Consider the following 24,141-nt stretch of genomic DNA (forward strand, 5'->3'; position numbering starts at 1 on the left):
GGCAAGAGGAATGAACTGCCTGACCACATGCACACAGCAATGTTTCTGTGACTCCCAAGCATTTAACTCCTCCAAGGAAATAAACTCTGCTGAGAAGGAGCAAACTCAGAGCATGAGCCCACACTGCACTTTACCTTTTTGTCCATGCCCAGCTCTGCAATCAGCTGGGACAGAAGGTTATCCAAAGCTCCCTTGTCTTTCTCATCCTCCCCATCTAGGTCTGTTGTGAGCATCAGAATAACCTGGGAAAAGCAGTCAGAGAATTATTAGAGGGCAGGTTCCACATTATCAAGATAACAATTTATCTTTCATGAAACAGCACTGATTTTATCTTGATTTATATGTGCTCTTTCCCAAATCCAGCCTGTGCCTCACATCCTAATATGAACATTCAGCATAAACCCACAAGACCTTCCCAAACACAAGGATTGGAGCCCTCAGGCTCCTCAGTCAGCTGTAAAGTCACACTGAGAAAGGGCACAAGTCCAAAAACCTGTGGGTAAAGAATGCTGTGCAACAGATGGACTCACACTGTGACTGGGCAGGAAGGAGAAAAGCACATGCAAATAGAAATCAGTGATTGAACTGTTTTTGATTTGGGCTTAACTGTGAGCCCTCCTCACTCACCTGCATGTAAGGGATGGCCCGGACCCCCCCCACGTTCCTCAGCTGGGGCAGGTTCTGCAGCAGCCTCTCCAGCAGCATCAGCCTGACCATGTGCAGCCTGGGGAGCCAGTGATCAGCAATCAGAGCCAGCCCACAACACCCCACAGCCAGCAGGGTCCCCAGCAGAGCACTGCAATCTGCCCCACAAACCCTAAGCCATCCAATCCTCCCAGGGGGGACAGGACTGGCTCAGACCTCACAGGGGAGAGAAGCCAAAGATGCAGAGCATGTCTGACAATGGAGCCACACTGCCCAGCCTGGCCACCTGGGATTGCAACTGCATGGGAACACCCTGCAAATCAGCCCCACACTGCTTGGAGAGGGGACTGAGCACCTGCTCCCACACAATGAAAAGTGCCCATGTTCCCAAAGGACACTGGCACATGCTTTTGTCCTAACAGTGAATTTCACAGGCTCCCAAGATTTCAGTGATTCCGTGTTAACTAGACTCATGCAGCATTTTTTCATCACTTCCTAGAGGCAGCAGTTTTGTGGGACACACACTGGGTGTGTTTATCACACCACATGATGATTGCACAGAGGGTGCTGGGCACTGCCCAGGCTCCCCAGGGAACAGGCACAGCCCTGAGGCTTGCCAGAGCTCCAGGAGTGTTTGGACAACACTGGGGTGCAGAGGGTGGGATTGCTGGGATGTCTGTGCAGGGCCAGGGGCTGGACTGGATGCCATTTGTGGGTCCCTTCCACCTCAGGACACTCCATGATTTTGCAATGGCAGCTTGCTCTAGTCTGTGTTTCTGACTTCCCACTCTGGTTACCCAGCAGTCACAAATCCCACTCCCACACTGCAGCCCCCTCCTCTGCCACCATCCCCAGAGCACAGAGCTGTTCTACCTCAAGAGGAAGCAAAGTCTCTTGCCTGTTGCTGGTGTGGACGTCCCCCTCCGCCTCCCCTTCCCCCTCGGAGCCCTCTCCCTCCTGCTGGCCCGTGGTGGTGCTGATGGCTCCCGTGCTGGAGCTGACGCTGCCCGGCCCCGCCGCGTGGCCCTCGGCCGCCGTGTCCCCGTAGGCGCTGCTCCGGCCGGACACTGGGGACACAGGGGAACAGGGGAACACCAAACCTCAGTGATTCAACAGGAAACACACACAGCCTCGGTAATTCAACAGGGAAACACACACAGCCTCGGTAATTCAACAGGGAAACACACACAGCCTCGGTAATTCAACAGGGAAACACACACAGCCTCGGTAATTCAACAGGGAAACACACACAGCCTCAGTAATTCAACAGGAAACACACACAGCCTCGGTGATTCAACAGGGAAACACACACAGCCTCGGTAATTCAACAGGGAAACACACACAGCCTCGGTAATTCAACAGGGAAACACACACAGCCTCAGTGATTCAACAGGGAAACACACACAGCCTCAGCAACGCTACAGGGAAACACAAAACCTCAGTAATTCAACAGGGAAACACACACAGCCTCACAACCCAACAGGGAAACACACACAGCCTCAGCAACTCAACAGGGAAACACAACCTCAGTAATTCAACAGGGAAACACACACAGCCTCAGCAATTCAACAGGGAAACACACACAGCCTCAGTAACTCAACAGGGAAACACACACAGCCTCAGCAATTCTACAGGGAAACACACACAGCCTCAGTAATTCAACAGGGAAACACAACCTCAGTAATTCAACAGGGAAACACACACAGCCTCAGCAACCCAACAGGGAAACACACACAGCCTCAGTGATTCAACAGGAAACACACACAGCCTCAGTGATTCAACAGGAAACACACACAGCCTCAGTGATTCAACAGGAAACACACACAGCCTCAGTGATTCAACAGGGAAACACACACAACCTCAGCAACCCAACAGGCACTTTGCCACTTTGCCTCCTTCATATCCACCAGCCCAGCTGAGCTGCACTTTGGAATGAATTGTGGTTCAAAGGAAATGCTGGCTTTGGTTCTCTTCTGAAAGCCACAGAGAGGCTGAAGGTGCTTTTGTAGAAATCTTTTCTTTGCCACCCTCATCTCTGTGGCCCAAACTGAACTGGTCCCACAGCAGTTATTCAAACTCAGTCAGACAATGCTTGGATGGGCAGTGTGGACAGTCAGACAACTTTTTTAAATAAGAGTCTGTGATTATTTTACCTGGGTATCAGTCCCGAACCAAAAAGAGTGCAATTAATCCTATTTCATTCAAACTTTACCAGCAGCATAGTGAATTGTCTCAGTTTGCTCTAGGCATTCTCTGGGGAGACCCTGCTGTGGCCTCCCATATCTTACAGAGTACTGGGTACTCATGGTACTTATGAAAAGCAGGGAGAGGGACTGTGTTATATGGGGAGAGACTGACAGGACCAGGGCAGTGGCTTTAAACTGAGCAAGGACAGGATTAGATGGGATATTAGGAAGAAATTCTTTACTCAGAGGGTGGTGAAGCCCTGGCACAGGTTGTCCAGAGAAGCTGTGGCTGCCCCATCCCTGGCAGTGCCCAAGGCCAGGCTGGACAGGGCTTGGGGTCGTGGAAGGTGTCCCTGCCTTGGGGTCAGTACAGGATGATCTTTAAGGTCCCTTCCAACCCAAACCATTCTGGGATTCAATGATTCTGTTATTACAGCCCAGCAAAATCTGCTGCACGTTCCACACTTCCAGAGAACCACAAAAAGCAGACAACATCCCATCTGTGGGCACTGGGGCAGAACCCATGAAATGAGAGATGGCAGCAACCACTGGGAACTGAGATTCCCTCAGTGCCAGGGGTCACCCACGTGCTGCCATGGTGGGCAAGGCTGAGGCAGCAGGGAGGGAGCAGGGGGTGCAGCAGCAGTGCAGGAGGGGGTGCAGCAGGGCAGGAACAGAGGGGCAGTGGGGGTGTCACAGACATCTTTCCATGAAAAATCATTTCCTAAGGATTTTTCCTCCTGAGAAGCTGAGAAGCCTCAGGAACAAAATGTAAACAATGGTTATCTGCTGCTGTGGAATGCAACAGGTGCATCTGGGATTGGTCTCATGTGGTTGTTTCTAATTAATGGCCAATCACAGTCAGCTGGCTCGGACTCTCTGTCTCAGACACAAGGTTTTGTTATCATTCCTTTCTATTCTTAGCTGGCCTTCTGATGAAATCCTTTCTTCTATTCTTTTAGTATAGTTTTAATGTAATATATATCATAAAATAATAAATCAGCCTTCTGAAACACGGAGTCAGATGCTCGTCTCTTCCCTCATCCAAGAATCCCTGTGAACACCGTCACACAGGGGCTGCAGCAGGGAATGCAGTAGGGAAGGAGCAGGGGATGCAGCAGGAGATGCAGCACAGAGGGAGCAGGGGCTGCAGGAGGGGTTGCAGTAGGGGTGCAGCAGAGAGGGAGCAGGGGTGCAGCAGGGGTGCAGCAGGAAGGGTGCAGCAGGGAATGCAGCAGGAAGGATGCAGCAGGAAGAGTGCAGGATGGGGTGCAGCAGAGAAGGAGCAGGGGTGCAGCAGGCAATGCAGCAAGAAGGATGCAGCAGGGAATGCAGCAGGAAGGGTGCAGCAGGGGTACAGCAGGCAATGCAGCAGGAAGGCTGCAGCAGGCAATGCAGCAGGGAATGCAGCAGGAAGGATGCAGCAGGCAATGCAGCAGGGAATGCAGCAGGAAGGCTGCAGCAGGGGGTGCAGCAAGAAGGGTGCAGCAGGCAATGCAGCAGGGAATGCAGCAGGAAGGCTGCAGCAGGGAATGCAGCAGGAAGGGTGCAGCAGGCAATGCAGCAGGCAATGCAGCAGGGAATGCAGCAGGGAATGCAGCAGGAAGGGTGCAGCAGGCAATGCAGCAGGAAGGCTGCAGCAGGGAATGCAGCAGGGAATGCAGCAGGAAGGGTGCAGCAGGGAATGCAGCAGGCAATGCAGCAGGAAGGGTGCAGCAGGGAATGCAGCAGGCAGGCTGCAGCAGGAAGGGTGCAGCAGGGAATGCAGCAGGCAATGCAGCAGGGAATGCAGCAGGGAATGCAGCAGGCAATGCAGCAGGCAGGCTGCAGCAGGCAATGCAGCAGGAAGGCTGCAGCAGGGAATGCAGCAGGCAATGCAGCAGGAAGGGTGCAGCAGGAAGGGTGCAGCAGGCAATGCAGCAGGGAATGCAGCAGGGAATGCAGCAGGGAATGCAGCAGGGAATGCAGCAGGGAATGCAGCAGGCAATGCAGCAGGGAATGCAGCAGGGAATGCAGCAGGCAATGCAGCAGGGAATGCAGCAGGCAATGCAGCAGGGAATGCAGCAGGCAATGCAGCAGGCAATGCAGCAGGCAGGCTGCAGCAGGGCTCACTCACCGCTGTGCTCCCCGGCCACCGAGTCCACGGCGCTGCCGCCGCTCTCGGAGCCCACGCTGCCGCCGTGCTCGGCGGGCGATGTCCGCAGCGTGGAGCCGTCCGTGGCCGCCGTGCTGCCCTCGTCGTCAGAGGCTGGAGCTAAGAGAATAAAGAGAGCTGTTACAAGTAAAAACACTGCCTGGGAACAACTGCAAACGACGCTGTCGCTACCAGGGAAAGGCTGCAGGGACTGGGCTTGGGGATGGCTACAAAGGGAAAGGGAGCTTGGGGTGGCCAGCAGGACAGTTAAAGCAGTGCAGGGGAGATATCCCGAGAGGAAAGTTTCTCTATCAAACACACAGGCATGCACAGTTACTTAAAGAACCATGTCTGGTTGTTTATAAATGCAAGGGAAATACAGCACATGCTTTGTTGTGTCTGCTTTAGTTTAAAGAGCAGAAATGACTTCCTTAGAAGTCTACAGTGAGAGTCAATCAAAGCAGGAAAAAGCTGTAAGTACACTCTCAAATATACAAGAAGCCATTAGTAACAACTGGCTCTTCCAAACCGATTTTAAGGCATTACTTAGGTCAGAATGTGAGAAAGAAGCTGCCTTGCAGTGAACAGTTACCTGATGCTGTTGTGTCCGAGAGTGTTCCAGCATCCAGAGAGGAGGAGCTGGGAGCTTGGCCCGACAGCCCCAAGCTCTGCAGCCCAAGGGCACTGCTGCTGCTCCCTGCAAGCAGAGAACAACTTAGGGGCATGTTTCTCTGAGAGAATAAGTGAACTCTGGCATTTTCTGTACATTTCATAGTTCTGCTATCTTTGGTTCATTGGTGATGACACCAACAGCTTTGCCTCATTTCTTTCCCAGTTTCCATCCCCGCTTTGCCTGCCAACAGTGCCCACATCTGACCTTGCTGATCTTGTTGCAGGCTCAGGGCAATAGCCAACTCCACCATTGTCTCATCATCTGCATCTGGAGGGATATCCAGCATCGGAGGGAATCCCTCTGCCCCAGCCAGGAGAGCCTCCAGAGGAGAAGGATTCCCATTATTCACGTTCTCAGAAGTCTCCAGAACCATGGATTCAGACTGTGGAGAGGAAACACAGTGAGAGCTTTCCCCAGACCATCATCATCACTAAGGGAGCACTGCAAGGTTCATCAGAACTAAATTAAGTCCTGGCACACTTGAAAGGCTCCAAGGAGAAGCTCAGGACTCACCACCATCTCGAAGTCCCCGTGATCCACCTCGCTCTGCTCCTGGCTCTCCTGTCGGATGTGCTCTCCATTTGCTATCCCAGAGCTCTGCAGCTTGTCTTCTGCATCGTCATCATCATCATCATCCTTATCTCCTGAGTGGCAAAGCACGAGTTCATAAATGCACAGCTCCTCACCCCATCCCAAACCAGGCTGCTAATGCTGGGAAAAAACCCAAACTACCCTCAGTTACCAAGAACTCCTGACACCTACAATTTACTTCAAAACCTCTCTTGGATGGTGCTCTGATGATTTTGATGTGCACACATCTTTGACTAATTTATTAGAACCTGAAAACATGCATAGAAATACTAATGCTAGATTACTACTCTCTAGATAAAATGATCAGATTTTCCTGTCATTGAAAGGGAATACATCAGAGAGATTTCCTTTTGGGATTCACAAATATCAACCAAAAGGTGAGAGTTTATTAAATAAAAGGGATTTAGGGGGCAAGGGAGAGCAAAAGAAAGGAAAAAGGCTGATTTTAGTCTTTTTTAGTCTCTGTTCCTCAAGACCACTTTATTTTCCTGTCCTTTCTGCCCAGTGGAGAAGGCCCTGCTGGTTTCAGCAGGGTCCCTGGCGTACCCATGGGGGTGTTGCTGCGGGGGGACGAGGGCAGGGTCACGTGGCGCCGCTTGTTCCGGGGTCTCAGCACCCTGATCAAAGCTTGCTTGCAGGAAAAGCTCACTGCTGGGTCCTGCAGGGTGAACAGTTCAGCATTACACTCCTTCAGCTCTAGGTCCTTTTACACAGCATTTGGAAAAATGGCCAAAAATCCACTTGTGACTCTGGTCAGTCATGGTTCATGTAGGACACGAGTCACCTCCCACAAGGCAACACTTGTAATTCCACATGCAGCACGTGACAAACATCACTAGAACACGAGGGAGAATTCTCCTTCATTCACTTCTGGCTGGGTGGTTTTGGCTGTGTTTTGTATCTGTGCTATGTATTCCCATTCTGCCCACATTTCATTTTTTCCCCACTGTAGAATCATAGAAATATTTAGGTTGAAAAAGCCCTCTGAGATCAAGTCCAACCACAAACCCAACACTGCCAATCCCCCTAACCCATGTCCCCAGGTGGCACAGCCACACTTCTAGGCAGCCTGTGGCAAGCTGGAACACTCCTTCCACAAAGAAATGTTTCCAGATGCCCACCCTAAACCTCCCCTGGTGCAACTGGAGGCTGAGGCAGAGAAGAACAAGGTGACATACTGGGCAAAGTAACATCTGCATGTAGATCTTGGAAGCAGTATGGATGCAGTCCAGCTCACACGTGCAGTAGCCATGGATAATATCCACCAAAGCATTGACTGTGGCTTCAACATGAGTGAGACCTGGCAGGAATAAAAGCAGGACTGAAATCAGCTCTCTCTGTATTTCAGCACAGAGTGAGGCACTGCAGGAAGCATCTTTTGTTTGCAGACTTCAAGGCACAATGTTAACAGCACAAACACATTGATTTTCAATCCAGACTGAGCCAGTCTTGTCTGTCTGATGGAATATTGTGAACTCCATACAGCAGCACCACTGAATATCCTCTAACACCACCCACAAGGACAAATGTGGGTAAATCAATCATCAGTCCCTTCTTCCTGGCACAATACACGTGGCCCTGAACAGAAGCTTTGAAGCAGAATCTGCACATCACAGAGCCCTCAGTGCAGCAGCAGCATTGAAAAGTCACATTCTCTGCTTACAAACTTAAACAGGCCCCTTCAGAAGCCACAGGCTTGCCAACAGCAAAGGAAGAGCTCTCCCACCTGGCAGGCAGGCAGGGGCCAGGAAGGCGTTCTTGGGTTTTGATGCGTGGAGCTTCCAGAAGTGGTTCACCAGCTGGGTAATGAAGGTGCAGCCCTCTCCTTCCACGTGTTTCTGGGCCTCCTGCCCTTCTTCACTCTCTGCACAGATTAAAAAACACCTCTCAGAAATGTGCAGGGGAAAACCTTAATGAGGGTAACAGCAAGTTTATTTGAAATGGCTTTTTCCAGAGGCTTTGATGTTCTCATCAGCAGGATATCACACACCTACCAAATGTGTCACATACAGTCTCTGCCACTCTGAACCCAACACCCCAGCACAGCTCCAATTACCACAACAGAAACTTAGAGAAAATTACAGACTTATCTACCTGTTTCCAGCTGTGGCAGCTTTGATTCTGTGTAGTGCACCAGATTGTTGGGTCTCATGATAGCAATGGAGCGAGCAGTGATGACCAGCCTCTGGAACACCTCAGGATCGAGGTCCTTCCCTTCTTTGGTTGAGGAGGTCAAATACTGAATGGCTTTGCTTAGCAGTGCTTGATCCTGTAAAGTGAGAGATAACACAGACAAAGAAAAACAACTGATTGCAGCACTGAAAGCAGCTGAAGCACAACCAGGGCTCAGATCCTGGGGAAATCCAGCACTCCTCATCTAAGGAAGGGCAACCAATGCTAAAGGGTGACAGAATCACACAACCCTGGTGCAGGGCAGGCAGCAGGAGATAAAGGGAGATGAGACTGGAGGATTGTGCTGCATGGAGGAAGGGCTCTCCAGGGCCCTGCTGCACCTCAGCCATGGCCTGGCAGGTTGCAGGAGCCCCAGCTCCATGGCCTGGGCAGTACCTTGTGGTTGTGGTAGGCTGAACGGCTGGTGTGCAGGCTGGCCAGCAGGCTCTTGGTCTGCTGCTGCACGCTGGAAGGGGCTGGCATGGACAGCAGCACTGTAGCCAGTTCTTGAGCTGCAATCTTATTCTTCTCCTAAGAACAGACAAACCTCATTATTCAGTATATTTACCATCACCCAGTGTACCTACAGCTCCCCTCCCTCAATACCCTTTTGATGGCCTCCCTCCATTTACTATTGACATTTAGGGAACACTTCACATGTCTCCACAAGAAAAGCCCCTTTGAGATTTATGGGCTCCCACCCTGCTGTTTCTGTAAACGAGGTCACTCCCGCAGCACAAAAAGCCCACCAGCGCTAAATGCAAATGCCAATTGTCATCCTAAACTAGTTTCAAACGCTTTTGGCTAAGGCAACTTTCAGATCAGTGCTCTGAGCAAAAGGGATGCGGCTCTGCTCCTATCAGGCCCCCGGGGCTGCAGGAGGTAGAGCTGAGCTGGCCCCTCCTCCCCCGGCTCCAAAGCTCAGCAATGTATTCAGAAAGTTACTTGCCTTCTCGTTGACTGGTCCCACAGCAAAGCAGCTTTCCAGCGCTTCTAAAGAACTCACAACTAGCCTGGAGGGAGAGAGGAAAGCAGGCTTGAGTACAGCAACCCTTCTCTCTCCTTAGCACTCTGCTTTATGCGGGCTACAGTCATGAGTAGCTCAGAGACAGCTAACGAATGCCAAGTACAAAATCAAAGCATGATAAAACCTGCCACAGGCACCATGCATATCATTTCATTGTGTTACAGACCAGAGTTAAACCTGGCTCACGCTCACAGACAAACTTAGGACTGCTTTAATAATCCACAGCTGAAAGACAGGGGCTTTTCTCTCCCAAAGAGGATAAAACATTTCCTTACGCAGCCTGCAGCAGGGATAACTTGGATTGTCTTGACAGTCCCAATTCACCATGGCCCCCAGACGTACAGATGACTGCAGATCAAGGCTGGCTATGACACATGGGAAAAAGCGGAACCGACTTTGCTCAGGGAGCAACGCTCTACTCGCTTGCTATTTTCACACAGGTTGCTCTTTCCAATTTGGAGTTTCAGCACAAAATATTCCAGAGGAGAATTAACTCAGAGCACTGGGTGTGACCCCCAAGCGAGGGATGCTGAGGTTTCAAGCAGGCTGGGAAAACACTTGTCCCCAGGGAAAACCTGATTTACAAGTGGCAGCAAAGTCCCTGCAGCAGCACTCCATGCCCCCAGGTGGAACTACCTGAAATGCCATCTGACACACCAGAAGGAGCAGGAAGATACAGGAAAAAGCAGGGAAGAGAGAGCATTAAGGGGAAAAATAGCAGTGTAGGATTGGAAGGCAGAAGGAACAATTGTCTGGTCTGGTGGTGATAAATAACATCCCCCTCCCCACAGGCACCCTCATAAAGCTTGGAGGGAACAGAAGTGGGATAAGAAGGCACAAGGAAGGAACAAAGCAGAGAGGAATCTGTCAAATAAGCAACAGTTATGCTGTGTACAGCAAAAATCTGCAAACCACCTCATCTTTACATTTGCTAAACCATCTGCCATGCAATGACCAGAATGTAAAGAAGCAAATGTCACTTGGAAAACAAAAAAAAACCCCAGTCACCAAAAGCCACACCATGTGTTCTGTCTCTGACACACACTCACTCGTGCAGAGAAAAGGATGCCATACTAACCGGTCCAGGGTGGTTAGGGACTCAGTGTCAGAACTTTGGGGGAGCAAAGAAAAAGGAAAAAAAAATAAAAATGTGTAAAGCTCACAGAAAAACTCCCTAGAACACATTCTAAGCAAAAGGCAAATTAAATGGGGAAATCAGGAAGCCGGGGGAGCGTCAGTCTAAGCAGGGTCTCTGCCTGGGCAGCACACACTGCTCTGGAGCAAAACACAGACAGAGATGAGCCAGGTCACCTCACACAGAGAAGCCAAGCACCACTTAAAGCACCACCCAGGCTTAAATTGGAGTGCAGACACCACACTTGGACAGAAAAGCTGCCTCCTGCCTGCCATCAGCTGTTCCTACTCCAGAGGCCCTTCAGAAAGTAACAGCAAATAGGAAGAATATTTTTTTTTCGTATCTGAATATTTAGAATATAATCCCACTGCTCTGAAAAACCAGAGAGCGTGTCTGTGCTGAGAGGGACATCTTGTGGGGATGTCACAGCAGAGGAGGGAAGGAGAGGGAAATAAACACAGGAAAAAATCCCATGAACTATTAGACAAAATATTAAAGGATGGCTGAACAGGTCCTTCAACTGGGCCTAAGTGGCACTTCAAGCCCTGAGCCTCTACCAGAGAATTTCAGTCAGACAAACTTAACCAGCACTTCCTCACAGCTGAGCAGTGATTGTTTCCTCTGAAATGCTCATTTTTCAGCAGTACCACTTCCTCTTTGAGCTGCTTCCCTCCTGTCCTTGCTGTTTTTACAACCCTTAAGATACAGACTGTATCAGTTCAAAGGAAACACAGCATGGACATCAGAAAGAACACAAGTTCTGTTTATTCACTAAATTTATGTCCAGGTCACCCTTGGGGTTTGGCTCTCAGCAGGGATAAGGGGAAAGCCCAACACCTTCCCCAGCACAACAGTTCAGCCTGAGGCACGTGGGCTACAAGGTGAGTTGTGGGAGCCACAAGCCTAAAGCAGGGTCACACTCAAAGCCCTCCTCAAAACTGAGCTCAGCTTCAGAGAGGCCTGACCTTTGTGAGCTCCAGAGACCACAAAAGGGCCAAGCTGAAATGAGAGAATGTCCCAGGGCAGCAGGAATTGCTTTGAGCTCCTCAACACTGCTGAAACATGAACTAGGCAGCACAAGCAAGCACACAGATCTACCCAGCTACTGCACCACATCAACCAAGAGCCACCACAAACCCTCCTACCAAGATCATCAACCCCTGTTTTCAGCTGTTGCTGTGTAAGGCAGTGAGAACAACTCACTAATTCCCTCCAGTTGTCCAAGTCAGGAAAAGCACACAAGTGCACCCAAGTGCCCACCACAACAACAACAAGAACCCATTTCCAAGGAGAATTAAGGGAAAGACTGTGGAAATACCTCTCCAGGACAGTCCCACTGGCAGCAGCAGGGGCAGCTGACTCGGTGTCCCCAGTGCCATTGCCCTGGTTGAGGTTTGGGGGACACACGTTGCTCACGGAAGCGGACGGGAAATCCTCGGGGGGCTCGTCAGGCCAGCCAAACTGCTCCTTGGTTTTGCCATAGATTTTGATGGAATCCATCATGGTGACTCCAGCAGGATCCACAGAAGCTCCAACTGTAGTGATGAGAGAAATTTCTTAAAAACTGAGAGAACTGATGCTTTTGGATACAAACCAGCCTCGTTTCACAGGACCAGGACAGCAATTACACTGCCATTAATACACAGCCACTGACAGTTGTCACAGACACATTTTATGTAAAATCCTTTCCTTAGGATTTTTCCTCCTGAGAGGCTGACAGGCCTCAGGAACAAAATGTAAACACTGATTATCTGCTGCTGTGGAATGCAACAGGTGCATCTGGGATTGGTGTCATGTGGTTGTTTCTAATTAATGGCCAATCACAGTCAGCTGGCTCGGACTCTTTTTCCAAGACTACAAGCCTTTGTTATTCCTTCCTTTTCTATTCTTAGCCAGCCTTCTGATGAAATCCTTTCTTCTATTCTTTTAGTATAGTTTTAATATAATATATATCATAAAATAATAAATCAGCCTTCTGAAACATGGAGTCAGATCCTCGTCTCTTCCCTCACCCTCAGACCCCTGTGAACACCAGCACAGACAGTGCCATCTCCTTTGCAAGGCCACTTTCCTTCTCTCACCTCAGCAAAAATCATAGAGTTGAACTACTGAACATTCACTCACAGCAGCACAAAACTGGGCCATAAATAAAGTTACCAAATGCTCAGGGCTCCCGCCTCAGACTGGGTTCACAGTCAGGACAAAGGAATGGATTGTGGCAGCTCCCAGCTGTGAGGTGCAGCAGCTCCATCCCACCCACAGCAGCCCACAGCTGCTCAGAGCAAGCAGGGCACCCGGCCTTACTGAAGATGGTGAGCTTCTTGTCAGCCTGCAGGGCCTCCTCGCGGGTGAAGGGGAAGTCGAACCAGCGGGCGCGGGTCATGTTGAGCTGCATGGTGCGCCCGAAGATCTCCAGGTAGGAGGGCGCTCGCTCGATGGCCTGCGTGCCGATCTGGATGCGCATGCCCGTCATCACCATGGTGCTGTTGTTGTTGGTCACCTCGATGGTGAAACCCCCGGGCTGCAGAGAACAAAGCACACCTCAAAAACTGCCTCTGAAGCCAAGGACACCGTACAGAGGTGACTGTGGGATCTCAGCACCTCAGGACTGAGGTGCCGAGTCACCGAGACCACCCTTGGGGGGCTCGGGAGTCCTGGAATGTTCCAGAAGTGTCTGGTGGCTGGATTTTGATCCTACACAGGAGACGACACCTGTATGAGGATAGGAGGGTTTCACCGGGTGAATGGTGAAGGGATTGGTTAATTAGAGAGGGAAACACAGGGTTTAGGATTTCTGTACAGGGGGGTTTAGAGAAGTAAGATGAGGAATTGGGGCGTGTCCTGTCCTTCTTCTTCTTCTCCTTCTCCTCCATCTTCTGTGGTGATGGTGGCACTTTGGGATTGGTCATTACTAAAAGTGCACCGGACAATAAGGGTGAAAGGTATTGGGGAAAAATGATAAATATTGTACACGTAACCATGGGTATAAAGATAGGTGACTGTCCGGAGGGCAGCACAGTGTGCTCATGGCTGGCTGCTGAGCAGAGCTCTGTCAGGCCGAGAGAAAATCTTTTAGATAAACAATTAATAAACACCGAGACCGAGAAAAGAACTGAAGCCTCTTCTGTTCCTTTGATACGCGGGCTGCCCAAGGCCACTCCGGGCCTTCCCAGGCCCTCCAACCAGCCGAAAACCGGACAGGTGACCCCACTGTTTACCGATCTACAGAATCACCAGGTTGGAGGAGACCTTAAAGATCACCAAGTCCAACCCATGCCCTAAACACCTCAACTAAACCCTGGCACCCAGTGCCACATCCAGGCTTTTTTTGAACATATGCAGAGATGGTGACTCCACCACCTCCCCAGGCAGACCATTCCAATATTTTATCACTCTTTCTGTGAAAAACTTTTTTCTAATATCCAACCTATATTTCCCCAATATAGCTTGAGACGGTGTCCTCTGGTTCTGTCAGTGCTGCCTGGAGAAAGAGACCAACCCCACCAGACTATAACCACCTTTCAGGGAGTTACAGAGAGTGATAAGGTCACCCCTGAGTCTCCTTTTCTCCAGGCTGAGCACCCCCAGCTCCCTCAGTTGTTCCTCACAGGGTTTGTGTTCCAAGCCCCTCTCCAGCCTCGTTGCCTCCTCTGGATGTGTCTCAACGTCCTTCCCAAACTGAGGGCCCAGAACTGGACACAGTACAAGGGCAGAATGAGCCCCCTGCTCCTGCTGGCCACACCATTCCTGATGCAGGCCAGGATGCCAGTGGCCTTCTTGGCCACCAGGGCACACTGCTGGCCCATGCTCAGTCTGTTGTCACCCAGCACCCCCAGGTACAGCACATGTGCGGGGTCATTTGAACAAAGCAGACTCCTTAAGGCAAGGCACGGTGACAACATGAACAGTGATGTCACCAGGAGCCCAAGAGAGTCCCCAGACTGCCCCACTCACCTTGGTGTTGGCCACGTACATGCCCGTGGAGTTGAGGCGGTGCTTGATCTGCTGGGCATTGTACACCTGCAGCAGGTCATTGCCCCCGAACTCCACGTCTGTCAGCTGCTGGTTGTGCTCAAAGAAGTCAATGGGGAAGTTCACCTGGCTGGATGTGCGAGTTGCTGGAAGGGGAAAGAGATCTTTATGACAAAAGATGTTCTGAACAGGCAAAGTTGTGGTAAAAAACCTGCAGAAACAACTTGCCTCCTCTGGAAAGTATTTCTGTATGCATCTATTGGATTTTTCACTACTCAAACTTATGAAGAAGAAGGTGAAAAAGAAGGGCTAGTCTCTGTCTTAAAACTTCTATCTTGTTTATATATATTACTGAATTTTAAAACTTTAAACTCTAAATTTTCTACTATACGAATAACACACTTTTACTTAAACTATGCACTAATAATCTTAATTTTATTATTTAATTTTGGAAGCTTTCTCTATGATTTCAGGTCAAATGTAGTGTTCTCTTGAGGGTCAGTGCCTATCAATGCAGAAAGCTGAAAATTCTCAGTAACCAGGGTTCCAACATCCATCTATGGAAACATTTTATCCACTTAGCCAGTACTTAAGTAATTGTCAGAATGAGTGTTGTAAGTATTTAGATGATGTAGATCAATCTTTACATCTCCATTAGTGCCCTGGATTGCAAGATAAGTGTGTATTCTATTTGCCATCTGTTAGAGGTGGGGCAGTTATCTTCTTTTCATTGGGCAGTTTTCTTTATCTCTCCCACAGCCAATCCTCCCTCCAGGAGATCTCTGCTGTCCATGGCCAGTGAGTGTCCCTGCAGGGCTGATCCAATCCCAGCATCCCATGGGGAGATGCTCCGCCCAGGGGAGGAGCCAAGCATTCCTACCTGGATCCAATCTGAGCTTTGGGACACCAGGGCAGCCTTTGCCCCCTGCATTGCCAGAGGATGACCAGACCCATCTAATGTAATGTAATGTAATGTAATGTAATCACTGAATCTTCAGAGGAAGACTCCACCCTTCTACAGGATCCCTGCTCCAGCAGAACCACCCCTGGCACTGCAGGAGGGCTGAGCCACCATGGAATGGGACTGTGCCACCACCCTGACCCACAGGGTGTCAGGTCTTGTTCTGACTCTGTCAGTATTGTTTTGTATTACTGCAATGTTTATTTTATTATTTTTTATTTTATTCTCTCTAATAACTGTTATTCCTGCTCCCATATCTTTGCCTGAGAGCCCCTTAATTTCAAAATCATAATAACTCAGAGGGGGGAGGGTTTCACATGGGGTCAGATCCTGTTCTGACTCTGTCAGTATTGTTTTGTATTACTGTATTGTTTATTTTATTATTTTTTATTTCCTTCCCTAATAAAGAACTGTTATTCCTGCTCCCATATCTTTGCCTGAGAGCAAATTTCAAAATTATAACAATTCAGAGTGGGAGGGGTTCACATTTTCCATTTCAGGGGAGGCTCCTGCCTTCCTCAGCACACACCTGTCTTTTCAACCCAAGACAGATTTTGGTGCCTTGATCCTGCTCTGTTACCAGGAGCTAACTGCCACACCTCTAACAGCTGGCAGGCAGAGCACACACTTATCCTGCAGTCAGGACAGGGAGTGACACAGGAGATGTGAGGAGCCCTTACTGATGGCGGCCGCCTTGCGCTTGCGCACGGGTTTCATGATGCTGATGACGCTGCTGGGCTGCAGGGAGGGCTGCAGCCAGTAGGACGTGTTCTCCACGTTGGCCATGTAGATCCTCAGGCTGCCATCCTCACACAGCAGGATCATGGTGGTCCTCTGCTGCTCGTTGCAGGCCGTGTGACGGATGGCCACCATGTCCTGGATCTGCAAGGCAAGGCAAGGGCTTGGCAACTCTCCCTTGGAGGAACAAACTCTTTGTATTAGAAAAGCTGCCAAGACTGGAGATCTGGTTGATAGAACAACAAGACACCAAATTTTAAGAGTCAGAAATACAGGGAACCCTGACTAACCTTTGCTTTGGCTGGCAAGGTCTTGATCTCCTGGATGAGGAAGGTGTCTGGCTTCACCATCACCACCAGTGGGACACCCGTGGTCTGCTGGACACAGCACACCAGGCCAGGGTGGTTCATCACCTCAGACCACTGACACAGGGCTGGAGAAGTCTTACTGCCACCATTGGAACTGTGAGAGACAAAGGGCACAATGGCATTCATTTCAGGAGCAGCACAAGGAAAACCACACAAATTTCATTGTGCTCAAATCAGTTCAAGCTTTGTCCTGAGCAGGGCTCAAGCACTGCATCAATGAACAGTGTCTGGTTTACAGGTGAGCAACCTGAAACAGTCACCACAGTGGGCAGAAACCACGAGCACCCCAGTCCTCAGCACTGATCCCTACCCTGCAAACTCAACGAAAAACTGGCTCAGAGTTGCATTTTATGCCGCAAATCAAGGAGGCAATTTATAAATGGCTTTCAGCAATGTTTTTATCTGAATGGATGAACAGTTTCCTGTTTCAACACACCCAGCAGCAATAAGCAAAGATCAGTGCAGGAGAGTAAGTGTCTGCTCACTGGAAAAAGTGGAAACAGAGCTGCAAAAAGACTAAGCCAAACTCAACTGGAGTTCAGGAGCTCTTGGAACCTGACCTCCTTCAGAGCCCACTCGTGACAGTGGCTTTGTGCCAGGCCAGTGGAGAGTCTGTGGCCTGAGTGCCCAGCACTGCATAGCAGAACACACAATAGAACTGTTTTTTTCTTGCCACATTCATAGAGTAAGAGATGGGTTTCCCTCAAGGGAGTCTGAAAATCAGCCTTAACATGCACAATGCACAAGGTGCACTGCAGCAGTGGTGCTGAAAGGAAACAAAGGCTCCCTCCTCGGGATAATCCCATCGGTTCCAGCGCTGCACCTCGGGCAGCTCGCTCTGGGCAGCTCCACTGCTCTGCAGACACCTTTCTGCTCTGAAATCCTGCTGGCAGGACAAAATGCATGCATGGCCCACTGCTGAAACAGCCAGCTTTGGTTTCTAATTATCCTGCAACTGGGATATCATGGAATTCCTGACCCACAAGGATCATCCAAGTCCATTAGGACAAAAGGACCATGAAAAGTAGCAAGAAATCATCAGCCAGCAGGGAATTTTCACCACACAGTTTGGCCATTCAGAGCTGGGATGTTTAATAATAAGCAGTATTTATTATAAAAAGAAAGCAGTAAAAATGCAGGGAGTGTTCCCCAGGATCCTCACCTCTTGATGTTTATTGGGAAGAGGCGCTGCACCTCCAGGCTGGCCCGGCTGATGGTGGCTGCGAAGGATTTGCCTTGGCAGTAGCTGAAGAACAACATCTGCAGCACGTGGGAGTAATAGACTGACACCCCCCCTCCTGCCACCTGGCCATTGCTGTCCTGGGGGATGCAGAGAAATGCCAACATTTAACACAAACACAAATATCCCCACACACTCTGTCAGGCTTTTACATTTGCGATGGAATTATTCCCAAAGCCGCCCCTCCTCCCCAGCAGTGAGAGAACAGAGCCCTAAATGACAATTTTCTAAGCTGAACTCCTGGGTGAACTCATCCATCAGACACTTCAAAGGCTCTGGGAGGGGATGCTGAGCCTGCACACCCGGAGGCTGTAGGTAACACCCTGAGCTCCTGCAGCTGTGAGCCTCAGCTCTGTGTGACAGTGTCACATGGAGCATCCCCTGGATGCCCAGCTCATAAAAGACCTTCCTGAGAGCCTCCTTCTCATCTATTCCTGTTTTGAAGCAGGCTAGGGTAAAAACACTGGAGAGATTTTAAAGGTCATCCTCGAGAGAAGAAACAAAAGCTGACTGCAGCTCTCCAGCCCCAGCCATGGTGATTTATCCCTTCTGCTCCTGCACCTTTGGAGTGCCTTGCTCTGAGAACAGCACTGCTCTGAAGCCATCTCCCTGCTGAGAAATCCTGCTGGGCATGACTTCAGAGCCAGCCATGGAAAACATGCTCCATTTTCTAGATGAAAGGATCAAGGGGTTTAATTTTCACCCCCACCTCCTTTTACTGTAAGGATATTTCTCTCTTTAGAGGAATGAGAAAGCTCCTTGATCTAGATCAGGGGGCTTAAAAGGAGAAGGAAAAAAAGAAGGAAACTTCTGCCTCCAAATGGAAGATGCAAAAAAAGAGAGAAAGGGAAGTCACCAGCACCTTCAGGTCCTCGTGGTTGACTTCCAGCACGTTGGTGACATAGAAGGGCCCGTGCTGGGCACTGCTGGCCTCCTCCATGAGCTGTGTGTAGATGTAGCCAGCAGAGGACATGATCACAATGATGTTCTTCCCCTCCTCGTTGAACAGGAACGTGACATCCCTGATTTTGGAACTGGGCAGGAGGAAGTAGAAAGTTGGGCTCAAGGCGTCTACTGAGAGGTCATAAATCTGTGGGAAGAACCAAGGAAATAATTAACCACAATGATTATCAAGGCAGTAATTAACTGCTATGATACAAAACAGTGCAAATGAACAAGAGCTGAGATGAGGGAATCCCCATGACATGTTATAGTTTGGGGCTTTTTTTCTCTTTAAGTACTTTGGGTTTGCTTTTCCTGGCAAGAAATATCCCAAATTTATATTTCCAATTCATTTCTAAGAATAACACCACATTCTCCCACATGCAACTCCCTGAGGATCCAGACCCTGATGCCTGCCAGAAGCTGTATCATCAGCAGCTCATGGCCAGACATACCTTCACAAAGTCTGCAGTGACAATGGCCAGCTCTGTTTGGGATCCTGGCAGCCACACGGCTTTGATGATGAAATTCCCAGTGGCCAGTTGGGGATGAAGCACCAAATGATCAGAGACTGATCCAGAGCTGCTGAATGTTAACACATGGCAATCCTGGAGTAATGGAGAAAATTGGTTAAATATTAAAACAAAGTGTTCACAAATATTTAAGCCAAGAATGGAGTTAAAACTCAGCATTTCTCTTACAGCAAATAATGATTCAGAGAATTTAAATCTCAATTTCCGGCAGCGAAGATAAATAACATGAAGATTTGAAAAGAAAAAGCCACAGAGAGCCCAGCTTTTTCTCAGTTAAATAACACATCTGTAGATTCTGCACTGGGAAAACTGAATCTAAAATTGGGGAAATACAAAAAAGAGGAGTCTTTGCCAAAGAACACTAATTGTTACAGATTGGCTCTTGTCTTAAAACAAAATCAGCTTAAATACATGGGAGAGGATGAAATACTATTTTGGGGAAGAAATAATATTTTGAGGGGAAGAAATACTATTTTGAGGCACTGTCTCATTACTTATATTGTTCATCCAGGTCCTGCTTCTTTTACCTTATCTGTCTAGTAGGAAAGTGGATCAGGAGCTGAATTAGTGACAGACAGAGGCAGCTCCGTGCTAACTCCTCAGAGGAAACACACACAGCTGGCTTTCAGCTGATGTTTGCAGCTCCCTGGAACAGGGCTAGGCAGGCACTCACCTTCAGCCCACACACAGCCAGGTAATCCTCCTTGCAGGGATTCCCAGTCAGGCTCAGCACAGTGAACGGGACGGGCGCCGATGCCAGGCGGGTGAGGGTCAGCTTCCTTTTGCTGGAGTCAGCTTGTTTCAGCAGGGCTGAGAGCTGGAGCACTGTGATCTGCACCACAGAATGAGCTCAGTTACCTGACTGCAACTGGGGGGAGTCAGGCATTCCAGTTCCAGATCCCAGTTCCAGAACCAGAACCACAGACTGAACTTGGTTATCTAACTCTGTAACTGGGGAGAGTCAGGCATTCCAGTTCCAGATCCCACAGTTCCAGAACCAGAACCACAGACTGAACTCGGTTATCTGACTCTGTAACTGGGGGGAGTCAGGCATTCCAGTTCCAGAACCAGAACCACAGACTGAACTTGGTTATCTGACTGCAACTGGGGGGAGTCAGGCATTCCAGTTCCAGAACCAGAACCACAGACTGAACTCGGTTATCTGACTCTGTAACTGGGGGGAGTCAGGCATTCCAGTTCCAGATCCCAGTTCCAGAACCAGAACCACAGACTGAACTTGGTTATCTGTCTGTAACTGAAGGGAGTCAGGCATTTCAGTTATTCAGTTGATTCTGAATCAGAACCACAGAATCATCAAGGCTGGAAGGGATCCATGAGATCACTGAGTCCAGCCATCACCCCAGCACCACCATAACCACCCCTGAACCACATCCCCAAGTGCCATGTCCAGACACCTCCTGAACACTTCCAGAGCTGGTGACTCCACCACCTGTCTGGGGAACTTATTCCAATGTCTAACCAACCACTCCTGCAGACAAATTTTTGTTTATAGTAACTAATTGGAACCTCCCTTGGTGCACCTTAAGGTCATTTCCTCTTGTCCTTTTGCTGAATCATGGCCCCCCACCTGACTCCAGCCTCCTCTCAGGTGGCTGCAGTGAGGTGGCTGATGGCAGTGAGCTGTTCTCACTGTTCCTGCTGCAGCAACTCTTTTTCCTTAACGATTTTCCCTACAAGAGGTTCTCCATAGCTACACAACACTTCACACCAGATCTCAAGATGCATAGAACAAACCACAGCCCTGCCTGTTCCTCAGCACTGTTCCCTTTCCCTGGGAACCCAGCGCATCCAGCACTGTTCCACTTCCCTTGGGGACCCCAGGATCCAGCACTGCTTCCTTTCCCTGGGAATCCAGTGCATCCAGCACTGTTCCATTTCTCTGGAAACCCAGCACTGTTCTACTTCCCTTGGGAACCCCAGGATCCAGCATTGTTCCTTTTCCCTGGGAACCCAGCAGCTCCAACACTGCTCCACTTCCCTCAGGAACCCCAGGATCCAGCACTTCTCCATTTCCCTGGGAACCCAGTGCGGTTCCATTTCCCTGAGAGCCCAGCAGATCCAGCACTGCTCCATTTTCCTTGGAAATCCCAGGATCCAGCACTGTTCCATTTCCCCTGGGAACCCTGGGATCCAGCACTGCTCCATTTCTCTTGGGAACCCAGCACTGTTCCCTTTCCCTGGGAATCCAGTGGATCCAGCACTGTTCCCCTTCTCTCAGGCGCTCCAGGACTCCTCCATTTCCCCTGGGAGCCCAGCACTGCTCCATTTCCCCTGGGAACCTGGTGCATCCAGCACTGCTCCATTCCCTGTGGGATCCCAGCAGCTCCAGCACCGTTCCCCTTCCCTCAGGAGCCCAGCAGCTCCAGCCCTGCTTCATTTCCCCTGGCAATCTGGTGCATCCAGCACTGCTCCACGTCCCGTGGGAACCCAGCAGCTCCAGCACCGCTCCAATTCCCATGGGAGCCCAGCAGCCCCAGCACTGCTCCATTTCCCGTGGGAGCCCAGCAGCCCCAGCACTGCTCCATTTCCCTCAAGAGCCCAGCAGCCCCAGCACTGCTCCTTTTCCCTGGGAATCTGATGCATCCAGCACTGCTCCATGTCCCATGGGAGCCCAGCAGCTCCAGCACTGCTCCCCTTCTCTCAAGAGCCCAGCAGCCCCAGCACTGCTCCATTCCCTGCGGGAGCCCAGCAGCCCCAGCACTGCTCCATTCCCTCAAGAGCCCAGCAGCCCCAGCACTGCTCCATTTCCCTCAAGAGCCCAGCAGCTCCAGCACTGCTCCATTTCCCTCAAGAGCCCAGCAGCCCCAGCACTGCTCCATTTCCCCTGGGAGCCCAGCAGCCCCAGCACTGCTCCATTCCCTGTGGGAGCCCAGCAGCCCCAGCACTGCTCCATTTCCCTCAAGAGCCCAGCAGCTCCAGCACTGCTCCCCTTCCCTCAAGAGCCCAGCAGCTCCAGCACTGCTCCATTCCCTGTGGGAGCCCAGCAGCTCCAGCACTGCTCCATTCCCTGTGGGAGCCCAGCAGCTCCAGCACTGCTCCATTCCCTGTGGGAGCCCAGCAGCCCCAGCACTGCTCCATTTCCCTCAAGAGCCCAGCAGCCCCAGCACTGCTCCATTTCCCATGTGAGCTCAGCAGCCCCAGCACTGCTCCATTTCCCTCAAGAGCCCAGCAGCTCCAGCACTGCTCCCATTCCCTCAAGAGCCCAGCAGCCCCAGCACTGCTCCATGTCCCATGGGAGCCCAGCAGCCCCAGCATGGTTCCCCTCCCTCAGGAGGAGCCCAGGGCTCCCCTGGCTCACCTTGCCCTTCTCGTGGCTGACAGCCAGGTGCTGGCGGCGGCCGTGGGGCGAGGACAGCACGCACATGGCCACGCGGCGCAGCACGTGCGCGCTGATCAGCTGCCGGATGGTCTGGCCCTGGTCCCCGCTGTAGTTCATGCGCACGTTCTCAAAGGCGCCTTCCTGCGAGCCCAGCGTGGGGACCTGAGCCAGGGAAAGCATCCACAGGGTGTCACTGCAGTGTCTCTGTTCCAAAGCCACTCCCCCCATCCACACTCTGTTAATTCCTTTTGTTCATACCATCAGCTGATCCGTCATTTCTACTGATTTGTCCAAGGTGTGGAGCTCGCTGAGAGCCTGCTGGGCACGGCTGCTGCTCCCCATGGCTGAAGCCTGCTGGAAGTTCACCTGGATGGCATCCATCAGGAAATTCAGCATCTCCAGCACCAAAGGTGCAAAGGAGAAGTTGGCCTACAAGAAACAGATCAGACAAATGAGGAACAAGATGCTCCTGATGGGAGCTGCACATAAACTGCTTTTTAAAGCCTGACACCCCTTTGTGACCCTCTCATCTCAGCTCACAGCCAACCCAGCCTGTCCCAGCTCCTCATGATAACCCATCCCTGTTTAGCAGCTGACAATTATACCTGGGACTGCAGCTCCTCTCGACAGCCCTCCACGTTTCTGCACAGGCTGCTCTTCTTGGGCTTCTCCTCATCAGGGCCCTTGCCCTCGCTGATGGTGACCTTGGCCTTCTCAGCTGGGGACGTGCTCGCGTGCCGGATGACGCTCTCGGGCACGCGGGGCTCGCTCTGGAACGCTGATTCCTTCATGGTGGAGCTCATCCCACTGCTGGGAGTTCTCTTCACCAGCGCCTGGGAAGGACACAGGAGCACTAAAATCCCAAACCAGGCTCAACCTGGCTACTGATGAAGTGAACACAGATTGTAAGAGCAGCAATTTGAGCACAGTTCTAAAGAAATAACATCCTGCATGTGACTCTCCACCCAAGGATTAAAAACTTTCCATATTTAAGATATAATGATTTCATTTGCTGCTAGTGGAAAACACGGGAAAATGTGTTCTTTGCTGTGCAGCAAATTCTGTAAAGGCAGGTGGAATCCCAGGAGTCACTAGGACACAGATTTACCAATGCTCTTATTTGGTGCAAAAAAATTAATTTCCAGGCAAGCTGTAAATTCTGAGGGTTCATCATAAAGTCAAAGCCTTCAAGTCTTAACACTCCTGCATACATAAATCCTGACATAACTTACTGCAGAATGGAAAAGGACTTGAAAATCTGAAGACATAAAGAATTTACCAGGCAGCTGCCATCCTCCTTGGCTCCACAGTCACAGAAGAAGGATCCGTACTTGGCGTAAGAAATCTCATGATCCTTGTGACAAACTTTAGCACAAACTGTGCAAACACCAACCCCATCAACCATCTTGCAAGTGTGACAGTGGTACCTGCCCAAAATAAGCCAGGTGAGTTTTGACAGGCAGTGCCCTGAGGCTCACAAACTA

General features: G+C 50.4%; 1 protein-coding gene across 5 annotated transcripts in view; it reads right to left on the bottom strand.

Annotated features, from left to right (window-relative positions):
- UBR4 (ubiquitin protein ligase E3 component n-recognin 4) overlaps nt 1–24,141 on the bottom strand; it is a 105,022-nt gene that overhangs the window by 52,591 nt on the left and 28,290 nt on the right. Inside the window, exons 37-63 of one of the 5 annotated variants that reach the window (XM_064730774.1) lie at nt 23,937–24,084; nt 23,263–23,490; nt 22,916–23,086; nt 22,637–22,819; nt 19,991–20,149; nt 19,240–19,392; nt 18,705–18,932; nt 17,765–17,922; nt 16,525–16,696; nt 16,177–16,378; nt 14,518–14,681; nt 12,868–13,084; nt 11,882–12,098; nt 10,507–10,539; nt 9,351–9,414; nt 8,798–8,932; nt 8,324–8,498; nt 7,956–8,093; nt 7,408–7,529; nt 6,776–6,887; nt 6,152–6,282; nt 5,843–6,020; nt 5,558–5,662; nt 4,948–5,079; nt 1,544–1,712; nt 628–724; nt 135–242 (exon numbers count right to left, since the gene is read on the bottom strand). In XM_064730774.1, coding sequence (XP_064586844.1) covers nt 135–242; nt 628–724; nt 1,544–1,712; nt 4,948–5,079; nt 5,558–5,662; nt 5,843–6,020; nt 6,152–6,282; nt 6,776–6,887; nt 7,408–7,529; nt 7,956–8,093; nt 8,324–8,498; nt 8,798–8,932; nt 9,351–9,414; nt 10,507–10,539; nt 11,882–12,098; nt 12,868–13,084; nt 14,518–14,681; nt 16,177–16,378; nt 16,525–16,696; nt 17,765–17,922; nt 18,705–18,932; nt 19,240–19,392; nt 19,991–20,149; nt 22,637–22,819; nt 22,916–23,086; nt 23,263–23,490; nt 23,937–24,084 — 4,099 coding nt within the window. Of the gene's footprint in view, nt 1–134; nt 243–627; nt 725–1,543; nt 1,713–4,947; nt 5,104–5,557; nt 5,663–5,842; nt 6,021–6,151; nt 6,283–6,775; nt 6,888–7,407; nt 7,530–7,955; nt 8,094–8,323; nt 8,499–8,797; nt 8,933–9,350; nt 9,415–10,506; nt 10,540–11,881; nt 12,099–12,867; nt 13,085–14,517; nt 14,682–16,176; nt 16,379–16,524; nt 16,697–17,764; nt 17,923–18,704; nt 18,933–19,239; nt 19,393–19,990; nt 20,150–22,636; nt 22,820–22,915; nt 23,087–23,262; nt 23,491–23,936; nt 24,085–24,141 lie in introns of all 5 variants that reach the window. The other 4 variants (XM_064730773.1, XM_064730772.1, XM_064730776.1 and 1 more) reach the window with 4 other exon arrangements.

The sequence above is a fragment of the Zonotrichia leucophrys genome, chromosome 21 (assembly GCF_028769735.1).
Source record: "Zonotrichia leucophrys gambelii isolate GWCS_2022_RI chromosome 21, RI_Zleu_2.0, whole genome shotgun sequence".
NCBI lineage: Eukaryota > Metazoa > Chordata > Aves > Passeriformes > Passerellidae > Zonotrichia > Zonotrichia leucophrys.